At 29.4% G+C, this 13,375-nt stretch overlaps 1 protein-coding gene across 2 annotated transcripts in view; it reads left to right on the top strand.

Annotated features, from left to right (window-relative positions):
• LOC136076592 (uncharacterized) overlaps nucleotides 1-11,015 on the top strand; it is a 34,894-nt gene extending 23,879 nt beyond the window's left edge. The window contains exons 4-6 of one of the 2 annotated variants that reach the window (XM_065789896.1): nucleotides 6,486-6,606; nucleotides 9,669-9,960; nucleotides 10,329-11,015. In XM_065789896.1, coding sequence (XP_065645968.1) covers nucleotides 6,486-6,606; nucleotides 9,669-9,960; nucleotides 10,329-10,512 — 597 coding nt within the window. In that variant the 3' untranslated portion in view covers nucleotides 10,513-11,015. The remainder of the gene's footprint in view (nucleotides 1-6,485; nucleotides 6,607-9,668; nucleotides 9,961-10,328) is intronic. The other variant, XM_065789895.1, reaches the window with a different exon arrangement.
• Nucleotides 11,016-13,375: the final 2,360 nt, after the last annotated feature.

Raw genomic sequence — 13,375 nt, 5'->3', positions numbered from 1 at the left:
TTTTTTTATTCGCTGGCGTTAAAAACTGCTAATTTACTTTTAACCAGCCGATAGCCTATCGCAGAGTTTAACTGAGAGATGTGAATATGGCTACTGGTTTTTATGTCATTAAACTAAAATTGTGTTTAAGAAAGGGTTTTTCTTTTCATGTATAAATTATTTGTGTCAAGGTTAAAGGTATTATTTAGCTTAAAGGTTAAAGCTACTGTTGTAAACTCAATTACAAAAAGTCTATCATCTGAACAGGAAGAAAAACAATCGGTAGTGAAAAAAAGTTATATCGTTTTAAGAATTCCAAATTAAACTATTTACATGAACTTGAAAGGAAAATGAACAATAAAAATAATAATTGATCAGATACTTGAAGAAATCCGTAAAGGTAATGAAAAACCAAATAAAAATAATATTATAAGAAACAAAATAGACTCAAAACCTCATCAATCTAATATTGCTGTACTCCCTAAAAACATCAAGTTTACTTTCAGCAGAGGAAATAAGAAAAAGCATCAACTAATAAAACCCGAATACAACACTCGTCCGAAGACTAATCAATTTTTAACTTTAAAAAAAAAAGTCTTTAAACTCAATTTTAGTAAAATAAACAATAATAAAACTAAAGAAAATTGCATTATTTTACGAGCCACTGAAAAAATTAATAAATTTAAATGAGTATTAGCTGTTTACTCTGACATTGATTTCCAAATAAAAAAGCACTATGAGCTCAAACAAATTATAAACAAACTTAAATTCCCAAACTTCAAATGCTCCTAAACCAATATTGTTTATCGAATATCTTGATTATATTTGTCCCTTTTAAATCAGTGATCAAAATAAAAACAAATACAATAAATCTATTTATAGTTTGACGAAGAGGTGCGACACCAGATTCCTCTATGCTGACGAAAATAAAAACACAGACGCTAGAGATCAAGCAGCAATCGTGTCTCTAAAAGTTACTTCGTTATGCTGTCTTTGAAAGCATTGATTAATAGAGCGTTCACTGCTCCTTGGAAAGCGCATTCCATTGGACATCAACTTTAATTGGTTATGTCGTTCTTCATAATTTCATACAAGCTGGCGTTCTAGTTTTTTCTTATCCTACAATTCTATTCGCTATTTATGCGACTGACTCTCCTTGTGGTCTTTCATTTGGGTTATTAAAGACCATCACACCAAGATCTCGTTCGACTACAGTCTTTTCGAGTGGACAACGCGTACCATCGACGTTACCCATTGAGTACCCATGGGCGTTGTGTTCCTCGGCCAATGTTCTTTACTTTGCATTTCTTAATGCTGAAATGCATGAGACAAATATATGACCATTCAATTGCTATGTTAATGTTTACTCAAAGAGTAATAATTTCGTCAGCATACAGTTTCATATAATAAGTGTTCGGCAGATCATTAGTAAAGATTACAAGAGCAATGGGCCCAAGACCGACCCTTGAGGCAGGCCACTAGAAAACGTTTTCAATTTAGAAGTGATGCCGTTGATGACTACTCGTTCACTTTGGTCGCGGAACCATGCTGAAATCCGATCTAAGAGCGCGCCTTAAAAGCCGTCAGCTCTTAATTTATGAATATGGCGTTTATGCGGTAATTTATCAAACTCCCTCGCAAAGTCTGTGTATATGATGTCTACTGGGTGGCTGCGTCATTTCCATCATGATATTCCGAGTTTCTAACAGGTTTAAGATGCAACAATAACTACAACAACAATAATTAGCTATTTATTTTCCGTAAATCATTTTTACAATAGTTTTGATAATAATAATATTTACAATAATAATAGTAACAACATTTATAATATGTTATAATAATATAAGATAAAAAAAAATTAATAAAAGCTATAGTAATAGTAATAATAAGTTTACAATAATTACAATGAAAAAGTAATATTAATAACTAATATTATAATGGTAGTTATGAGCATAAAATTATTTATAATAATAAGGTAATAATTTATTAAGACCCTTGCGATGAATAAAGTCATGCTGCTTTGGAGTAATTAAGTAGTTCGCAACTCATTTTTTTTTTTGAAAAATACTTTCCACCATTTTGCATAATATAGATGTGAGCGAGATAGGCCAGTAATTTGATGCATTTACTTTGAATCCCTTCTTGAAAATAAGCGTTACATGCGATTTTCTCAGTCAATCAGAAACTACACCAGTCGCAAAACAGTATTGCATTAAATCAATAAAAAAACTTTCGGCCAGCTTTTAAAAGTCGTACTAAAGCAAACTGTGTCGATGACGCAATTTGCTTCAGTACGACTTTTAAAAGCTGGCATTGAGCCATCTGGCTCCAAAACAAAAACAGATTAAAAATAGTTATTCAACAACTAGCATATTTCGCCAGTAATGGTAGTAACGTTGCTATCTGCTGTTTATAGCATTAAAATAGTGTTCGTGACGTTCTGTTTGTTTAGTACATGTTCATGTAAGCGTTTAGAGCTGCTTTCGAACTCCCTGGCGAGTTTCATTTCGTAGTTGTGATTGACAGATTTTACTATTTTACCAACTTTTTTGTATGCGGTGCAATGTGATACTTTGAATAATTTGTGCGTCGCGATCTGCTTTAATGTATTTCGCCCAAGAGGCACACTTAGCCTTGATTGCTCTAATAAGATATGGTGTTACCCGTTGCTCCTGTTTCTCAGTGAAGGGAGTAGTTATTGATGAGATTCACATTTTCTATTCACGTTTACTAGGCGCAGGTAGCTATTTTTTGCCTTTAAACCAGTAAACTCTGTTTCCCAATCAACAGCTGCGGTGTGCAAGAATATTACTGCTTAGTTTGTGCGGCTCCAAATTAGTCAAGGTTGTAGCAGCAGAGTAGACAAGTTGTCAAGGCCTACAACAGCAAGTTGACCATCAATAAAACAGCGTTCCTATCCAATCGGAGTGTCACCGAGAGAGTCACCATTTGCTATAATGAGATCAAATGTGCTTGTGGGCTCGACGTGTTGACTTCTACGGTACTTTGGGAACGTGACAAGTTGAGTTAGATGACATTTATCTAGGTACTTTTAGAAACTGATATTGCCTTGGCGCTATCAGCTTCCAAAAATATACATATAGGTATATATATGGCTAAAATTGAAATTGTCATATAGTAGCCTTGCCGAACAGTTTATACTAGGTAGTATCTGCTGAGCGGCTTTAATCAATCTGATACACTAAGCAAAAACCTGATCATTAAGATCGTAAGGACGATATAAGCAGCCGGATGTAAGGAGAAACACTTCTTTACTAATTTTTATTTTTTACCGGATTTGCTCAATTGATGTTGAGTTGAGCTGAGTATTATTAACTTTGTTAACTATAATATCGTTTATTGTATAAATAGCAACTCCGACGCCGCTACTTTTTTTGGATTTGCAGTGTGTTTGGTAGCTGGGTATGGCAACGTCTGATAAAACTGTGACCTAAGTTTTTGCAAAAGATATTACGTGTGGCCAAGTAGACTTAGGCGGAGCAGATAGTTTGTCATTATTGAGTGAGTGTGGGTTGTTAGTAGATGTAGCGTAGATGGCTAAATGGAACGGTGAAGCGATGGGCTGAATTGGTTTTATTTTTGCATTAGTTTTCGGTCTAAGACGTCTAGTTGGTTGCGGAGATTTTTGTGTTAGGAGTGGCTGTTCGACCAGTGTAGTCAGCCAGGGCTCTGGCAGGCACTGCAAATACTTTGATGCTACTGATGTGACATGTTCTTCGATGTATAACATTCCAAAACAGATTATCTAAAATGTTAGCAAGGGCGATTTCGTCGTTTAGCATCTTAAGCTGGGTGCATGTAGCATTAAACTCTGTTTTTGCTCCGGCGTTCTGTTTTCATGTACGTAGACAACCCTGTATGTCTCTTGCTGTGGTGAGCGCATATTTCGATTATTTCAGCTCGAGATGAAAAAATTGACAGTGAGTTTGACAACTTTACTTAATTTTTGCTTGTTTTGAGGCGGTTAACTCTTATAATACCAGTAGCATCCTTCAATTCCGTTGTTGAAAAAAAAATCCTCAACAAGCTTTTAATCGTATACTGTGCTAGACCTATTGTGCTATAACCGTATACTGTGCTAGACCTACTGTGCTAGACCTATAAGATCAATTTCAATGACGTTTAACTCATGATTTTGAATATTTTTATTTTGAGCAGCCGATACAAGTACTTAACTGCTGCCGTTACTGTTTGCTCTCATCTGTTTCGTTCGTAAGCAAAAGTGCAAATGACGGCATGACTGATGATTTTATTTCTTTTAATTATTATTATTTTTGACTACAAAAATCAGTTTTGCTTTTTACGGCTTTTTCTCATTCTTCAATAGATTGTTTCATATCCGCTAGTGCAACCAGTATAGCTGTCTTGATCATGAGTTATTTGAGTTATAATATAATTTAATTTAGATATTTTATATATAAATAATGCTTTAGAATATTTATATATACTAATAAATTTATCCGTTTATAATTACTAATAATTACTAATAATAAGTAATTTGATTTGACAAAGCGCAGAATTAAGCTTAATTTAAACAAACATAATTCAAAAAACGTTCACACACAGAAGGACAAGTTTGATAAATTAATGAAAGTATATATATATATGTATATATATATATATATACATATATATATATTATATATATATATATATATATATATATATATATATATATATATATATATATATATATATATATACATATATATATCCAGATGATCAAGTCGTAGAAAAAAGTTAGATAAGTGTTTTTTACTAATTTAATATTGCTCTGTGCTTTGTTAGTATATTTTACAAATAGAGTTATTATTGCTCTGTTCTTATGTTAGTGTATTTTACAAATAAAGTGCTCAAGAACATTGAGCACTCTATTTGTAAAATACACTAACATAATTTACATATATATATATATATATATATATATGTATATATATATATATATATATTTATATATCTATATATATATATATATATATATATATATATATACACATATATATATATATGTATATATATATATATATATATATATATGTATATATATTTATATAAATATATAAATATATATATATATATATATATTTATATATATATATATATATATATATATATATATATATATATATATATATATATATATCTTTTAAAGTCATATCTTGTTATACGATATGTATATAAATAAATTGATTTTAATAAAAAAGGCAGCGTATAACTATTTTTTTAAATATTTTTAGATATAATAATAATATATTTATATTATTATATCTAAAATATATTTAAAAAAATAGTTATACGCGACCTTATTTATTTATATATATATATATATATATATATATATATATATATATATATATATATATATATATATATATATATAAATATATATATATATATTTTTATTTATATATATATATATATATATATATATATATATATATATATATATATATATATATATATTTAAGTATAATAGCGGAGACCGGGGCTAGTTGGTCGCAGGGGTAAGTTGACGAACTGCGTTTATCTTCAGAGCCTTTTATCAGAAAAAAAATTACACAGAAGCTTCCTGATTGACCATTCCATCATTCTCTATAGTATTGTCAGGATTTGCGCTTGTGCATGGGAGATATTAAGATTTATGTGTTTTTTAGGCAAAAACTTTTCTAGCATCGCTTTTTTTTTTACTTTACAAAGAAAATAGTTGGTCGTATGAAAAAAAAAATTATTGCAAAAGTTCTAATCATAATTGGTTTACTATGTCCAGTAAGATTTTTTTTCAAAGTTGCCGTTTTTCAGGATCTTTAGACTGTTTATTGAAAAAAAGGCTTTCGGGGTAAGTTGGCAAAATTTTATCCGGGTAAGTTGGCTCATAGCATTCACTATGGAATAAAAATATTTTTATAAAATTAATTTTTAACAATATTAAAAAATTTATTCTTACAAAAAAATAAAAAATAAAAATTTTTTAGCTTTTTTTTTTACAGAAAAAAAGCGGGCTACTGGTTTGACTGTTATACGTACTAATATTTAGTACCAGCTAAAAGTGATATTAAATTTTTAGCTTAAATTTGTTACCATAATTAATAGTAAAAATATTTCTATTAATTCTGCACTTAACAGTACATTTTTAATCATTTTTATAGTTTGCACCAACTTACTCCGTGGTGGGGTATGTTAGCGCAATTTTTTTTTTTTTTTTAAAGGGCCTGGGAAGGCCCCAAGAATTTTTTTTTGTAAACGAATGCAATGTTTTGCAAACGAATGCAAAATACACTTTAATATTTTCAAAAAATGTGCTGTTAGAGCTACAGAGCTCATAGAGTAAAAACCGAGCCAACTAGCCCCGGTCTCCCCTATATCTAGATTTAAAACATTGGATTGACCATTTTAAGCCCTGTTTGTTTCAGAACAAACAAAATTTATTTTGCGTACTGCCTTCTAGTTTTAATCTTAAATCTAATAATTAAAGTGTTTTTTTATAGAACGCAGGTTGTGAAAAAGATTTATGTACAAATAATTCAACATGTGTACCAAACTATAAAGACGATAGCAGCACTTGTACATGTCTTTCTTCAAATTTTGATGGGACTTTTTGTGAACGAGGTACATTATTTTTCTAAATTTTTCTAAATTGCTTCCTTTATATGCATTTGTATTTTGCTAAAACTTATAAGGCCGGGTGAATGAAAATGAGCAATTGATTTTACTCAGTAAATGGTCAGTTTTACGTGAATAAAAACTTGAGCAACTTTGAATAACTTTTTATTCACGTAAAGCTGAACAATTACTGAGTAAACTGCATAACTTTACGTGGCCAAAAATTTAACCACAACTCATGCCTATCGCATGAGTTTTATAATAAAAATTTTTTTTGAAAACAAATTCACTCGATAGACAGCTGTGAGCGAATTTTATTTCAAGTTAAGACACAGCAAAGAAGTCTTTTTATATAATCAATAAGATACTTATAATAGAATAATAATTAAAGAATTATATAATTTTTATATAATCAATAAGAAATAGCTTATCCAGGGTGTCCCGGATAAGCTATTCAGCCGTATATCCGAGCCGGATAGGAGTATTATTCGGTATCCGATATCCAAACGGATAATATTTTTGTATACCGGATATTTCATGTCAATGTCATTTGAAAATTGAAAGAAATCTAGAAATGCTATAATTTTAATTAATCTAATGTTGATGATTTCTATTCAATATTATTTTTTATTTTCATTAAAATACTAGTTAAGTTTATATATAAGTAATGAATACATCAGTTTATCAATCATTTATATTTCTTTTACCTCAACGTGGAGAAATTAACATTTCTAGCCTTGATAGCTTTTTCTCATAAATAGTGAAAACAATCTTCCAAAAATACAGAGTATGCAGGTGGTGCTAGTAACTTATGTGCTAACTCTTTAATCAGTTGAAACTTCTCTTCATGTTTCTAATAATTTAAAACGTCATTATTTTTTTAAATTATCAACAGATTAATGAAAACATCAACTCCTTGCTTTAAAAAAAGGGAATTGATGAGAATTCATTACATTTTGAACTTCCTTGTGCAGCTGAAGAAGATTCAATATAATTTTTTTTCCTTATATACAATTTACAATGAGTTTTTTTTTTGCGTGATTATGCAGTAAAGTTGTGCAAAATGACTTTTGACCAGTTTTATTACATCCCCTGCATATCTGCTTTCCAGATGGAATGCAATTTGCTGTGAAATTACAGCTATGATTACTTTTGAAAAGCTTCCCAACAAAACTCGCTATTTTGAAGGTTTATCACGGTAATATTTTGTCATAAAAAATATATATTTTAGGATTTGAATTACATTATAATTTTTAAATATACGGGTATTCGATATTCAGTCGGATAATAAAAAATTGTTATCCAGGACGCCCCATACAAAGAAGTTAACTAAATAGCAAAAAAACGGTTGACAGATGAAAAACCATCGATGTGCATAGAAACGAACCAGACGAATAAAAACGTTTTTAACTTTTTGAATGATAATGTTGTCAGTTTAGGTCATTTTAATGTTGTGGTTCAAAAAGTATGATTCAATTTAAAATTGTGATTATTTTTTGAAATCATGATTAAATTTAAATTTTGAAATCATGGTTCAACTTAAAATCAAGATATAACGTTATAAAAAGAGGTTGTGGAGAAGACCGACATGCTTGATTTCATTGAAAACCATTGATATAACAAAAGCAAAAACTCTGTGTTTTCTCAATTCTATGTTCATGAAAATCTTTCTGTTATGATGAAATCATAAAAAAAAAAACAACCTATTTTTACATCACGGGTCTGTCTGAGTCTTTTAAATTTTAATACAGATAACAGCGGAAAACGTTTCTTATTTTAACATTTCCTTCTTTTAACATTCTTTCATTAAAAAACTCGTTTCACTCTTCTAACCTAATCTTTGATTGATAATATTTTTACTAATACCTTTGCAACATGCAACATTCAAAGCGGATTCATAAAAAGAAATTGAAGCAGCCACTTTCCAACCTTTTTCAATTCCGATTTAAAAAAAAAAAGAAAATATCAAGAAGGTTACGGAAGGTGCGGAAATAAAACGGTTCATTAATGAAGATAGTACTAAAGTGGTTAGAAATTATTTACTTAAAGTAAATTGAAAAGTACTCGAAGATTGTAAATATGCAAACAAATTCAGTTGCAGATTTGAAATGCAAATCAATTGAGTTTGATTTCGATTTACCTCATCGTTTCCTATAAAGTAAATTGAAATCAAACTCAAAAGTTTATAAAGTTTATGGATTTTCAGAAAAAATCTCAGAAAAAATAAAAGCTTTAGGAAAAATACTTTAAAATAATCTTATCAACAAGCAAAAAAGTCTTAAAGTTACAAAAACCTGTTTGAAAAACAAAAATGCAAAGCTAAAAAAAAATATTACTCATACTTAAATATATTATTGGTAATAACGATAAATATTCATGTTTTAAGTTATTACAAAATTTGGCTCAATAATATAGTGGCCAACCATAGATATTACAAAGATAGTGCATGACACCCTAGGTTATTATAAAAACCACCAAACAACGTTTCGCTCATACAAAAAAGTGAGCGTTTTTTATGTTTCCTAAGTATCATACGGTATTATAATAAATGATTTCACAAGCACAGTTTAATGTTTTTTTTATCAAGTAAATATTTTGGTTTGAGATAAGACTTTTTTAAGATAAAGAAATCTCTTTCTCAAGTTTATAATTTCACACTTTTATATTTAAACATATACAAAACACACAGTGGATTTGACGTTGCTTCTTAAGTCGACCAAAAATGCTGTCGGTTGAAAATACTGTTGATTGAACTTCCAGAAGATCAAAATCTCAGCATATTAAAAGTTTAGAAGTTCATGTTGCAATTTGATTTAAATATGAAAATTAAAAAGAAGTTGGTCGAAAATTAAAATTGTCAGGGTCAGAAATTTTTGAAAATTGAAATCAAAGTTCAGTTATACGCCATTTTAATTTTTAATAAAAATCATTGTTGTTAAAACGATTATTAAAAAAGTGTATTAAAAAACTTCTTTTCAAATTTTAAAAAACAAATTATTTTTAGTGCTTCAGAAAAAAAGTTCTATTACTCTTTTTTGTATTCTTTAAGTTTTTTTTGTTTTGTTTAGAACTTAAAGTTGTGTTGCTAAAATACAATAGACAGTATAGCTATGGAAATCCAGTTCAAGCTTTTATTCAAGAAACATCTTTTAAACAGAAACCATGGTTGGCAAGCGCTACGTGTTTGTTAACATTTGCCGATGGAGGTTCTATAAGTGGCAATATGGGAGGTCAAGTGTTTGCTTACTTTGTTCCACCGGAAACTGGAACATATTACTTTACTATTTCTTGCTCTTACTACTGTGTATTATACATATCGACTGTTGGGAAGCAAGACAGGCGGATCTATCTTAGTGATCCGTAAGTAATTTTCTTTCCCCTCAAAGTAATTTAAATAAAATATAAAAAAATTGATTTTATAACTTAAATATGTTTTTTTTACTATATGAGAAGTGCATTTCCAAATAAGTGTAAATGCTGAAAATAAAATTTTTCAGGAGGCAATAAAAACTATTTTTTTTAAACCGATAAATTTTTTGCACAGCAAGTTTAGTTCATTTAAGACACTATGAGCATCAGTATTGCTCCCATCTTTTGTAAAATGAGAATCAGTGGCATTTACGACCTATCTAAGCATTAAACTAAAAATGAGGGACTTACACCCTTTTTGAAATGCGCTCTTCATATTTATGTAAAAATATAAATTTGTATTAAACTGTATAATTTAGAAATGTTAAAAGTTCGGGAATATATATAGAAAAAAACGAAGAAAAATTTCTGGAAATGTTGGTTACTATTCCACCAAATGCTAATAGTGTTGGGTATAGCACTGGTTTTACATTGAGTGTTACTTTTCCGAATGGAACGATATCTAATCCAGTTGACAACCAATATTTAGCATCAAAATTTTAAAAAGTAGATAAATGTTGACGAATTTCCCATATTTAAATGGTTCGATATTTTAATATTTGAAACAAAACATTAAAAAGGGTTTGCTTCACGTGGGGTTTGTGCTCGTACTTACTTGTGTTCGTGCTCGTGTTTTTACAATTTTTTTAAATGTATAGTAATAAAAAAAATGAGAGAAACTTGACTTGTAAAGATGTGATTTGAGGAAAATGTGATTTGAGAGGAACGTTCATTAAAATTTATGAAGATATAGAATCTTTATTTGTAAGATAAGGGATTTAACAAAATTTAAATAAAAACAAACAAACAAACAAACAAAAAATAATACGGGTCATGTTCATAAAGAGGTTAATATGTATATTTGTAATTTTTTTTTTAAGTTAACTCGACTATGGTCAAACAACGATTAATGTATATTATAATTTCACATTTTCTCAAATTGTTATAACCAGAAACATTATACTTAGATTTTAATGTAATGATTACAAGTGATTTTAAAAATAATATTAAGTTGTTTGTCTATTGCTACTAAAATTTATTAGCTTATAGAGAAATCTTTACAACTTCATTGTTTTATTTATACTTTTCTATTAAAACGCAACTCATTTTAGAACCGAATTCGAAAAAGTTTACAACTAAAAGTTCAAGCACAGAATCATGTCGAGTTTCTTTATAGATTTTATAAGTATTATAAACTTACAATTTAAACTTGAAACGCCATTGCTCTTTTCATGTAATTCGCACGCGCGTTTCTAATGTTATTATTGTTGTTGTCAACGTCCTTACTGTTTGGAATACATTCTTTTATAATAAATTGAAAAAATAACGTTGCAAATTTTCATAAACTTCTCTTAGTTGGTCGAGTAATCAGAATAGAGTATCGAAAAGGTTAAAGGCGAAAGAAGAAATACATTCGATCACATAGCTGGGAACAATTTTAGCCGTTTGAAGGCGATGAAAAATTAAGACAAGAAGCTGCATCTACACCAAATCCGTTACGCCAGATTTACATGGGAATTATTAAAGACTGTACTGAAAATGTTTGAAGTTTATTAACCTACTTGAAATGTGAACAGTCACTTCATAGCGCACGAAAAACTCAGTATAGTGCAAATCCCAACAGCGCAGAAGAAGTAGCATAGACAATCAGTGACGGATCCAGGACTTTTTTTGAAGTTTGAGATAACTAACTTCCCGGCATGGAGCAAACTCCACACTGTTGTATGTTTATAGTTATGTCAAACAAACGAGGATTTACAAAAATTGCGATTATAAGGGGCTGGCAACAAAAAAGTCCTTTAACTTCATTAACCTTACACCCCCTCCCCATCCTAAACGTGAGGGGCAACAAGTTGATAAAACATTTTTTGTACTATTCTCAACAAGACTTATACTTATAAATGAATTTTAAGTTTCATAGTGTTATCTCTCAGCGTTCAATAATTATAACCGGTAAAGTTTAAACCTCCCCCTCCTCAATTTCAGAGGGTTAAAAATTTTACATGGTCATAATTTTTGCAAGATAAATCTATGAAACTCAAAATTAATCAATGAATATAAGTCTAGTTGCTATAAAAGTACAAAAAATACTTTATTAAATTGTAGCCCCTCACATTTGAGGTGAGGGAGGGGTAGGAGATTGGATTAAGGAAGGGGCATTTTCGTTCCCAGCCTTTAATCATCTCAAACTTTTGAAATCTTCATAATTTGACATAGTTATAAACATACAAATGCTTGGAGTTTGCTCCATGTCTGAAAGTTAGCTCTATCAAACACCAAAAAATCCTGGATCTTTCACTGTTGACAATATCTAAGCCAAATCCATTTTCCAAATTTCTGAAAGGAATTACTATTTGGCCGTACTATTTTGTTCTTCAACACTACTAAACTACTGCTACTCTTAGGTAGCATAGTAGTTTAGCATAATGGGCCTATAGATTTTATTATGATTTTATGAATTTTGTAATATTTTTTAATACTTCTACAATTTATTTTTCGGTTTTTTACGAATTATAAAATTGTGTTTATTAATGCAGCATTTGTCAATGTTCCGTGCATCTTTAAAAAAGGTCAACAACTCCACATCTCCGTTGTACATAGTGACATTGTTCTTCCTGTGTTTTATTTATTTATGATTGGGAGAAATGAAAGCCTTTCCATCGCCTTGCTTACAAAAATCAAAAAACTTTCAGGTGACTTTTATTCCATGGTTAATTTTTTATGGTTGACTATAAAACTGGTTGCCGGTTCATTTTGGCTAAGAAAATTTAAGGCGTTGTTTCTTTGACTAAAATGTTATTATTTATAAATCATGCAATGTATAATATTATAGCTTTAATATTATAGCTTTTTATATATCATATATCAACTTCTGGCCTACCTTGTATCAATAAAAAAGCAAATGTAACTATTTTGTAAGCAACCCAAATTGTCTAAAAAAAATCAATCCTTACAATCTTGCAAAGACTTGTGTATCAAAGTTACGATACTCAGTCAGTATTACTAGCAGTATAACTAATTTTTTTAAATAAAATCAGTTATTATAACTATTTAGATAAAGTCACATATTTTCTTTAGTTTTTGTTGGTCAAAGGTACACAAAGGAGTTTCTTTAACAATTATCGTCTTAATCCCCATTTACGGTCAGACATAATCATCCAAACTTTTCCATAACAAAAAATGATGTTGGGTAATGTTTATAATGCTGTACATGAACCAAACAACAATTTATCACATTTTTGAAATCAGAATAAGATTAATAAAAATAATTACTTTTCAAGAGCCAAAACCTATAATTACTTGTGGATCGATACCATCTTTCCCACGTATAATGTTTTACAACAAAAAGAGTTGTAATAGACTATTA

Source organism: Hydra vulgaris, chromosome 02, assembly GCF_038396675.1.
Source record: "Hydra vulgaris chromosome 02, alternate assembly HydraT2T_AEP".
NCBI lineage: Eukaryota > Metazoa > Cnidaria > Hydrozoa > Anthoathecata > Hydridae > Hydra > Hydra vulgaris.
Note: the sequence above shows the minus strand (reverse complement) of the source record. Positions and strands in the feature narration are given on the sequence as shown.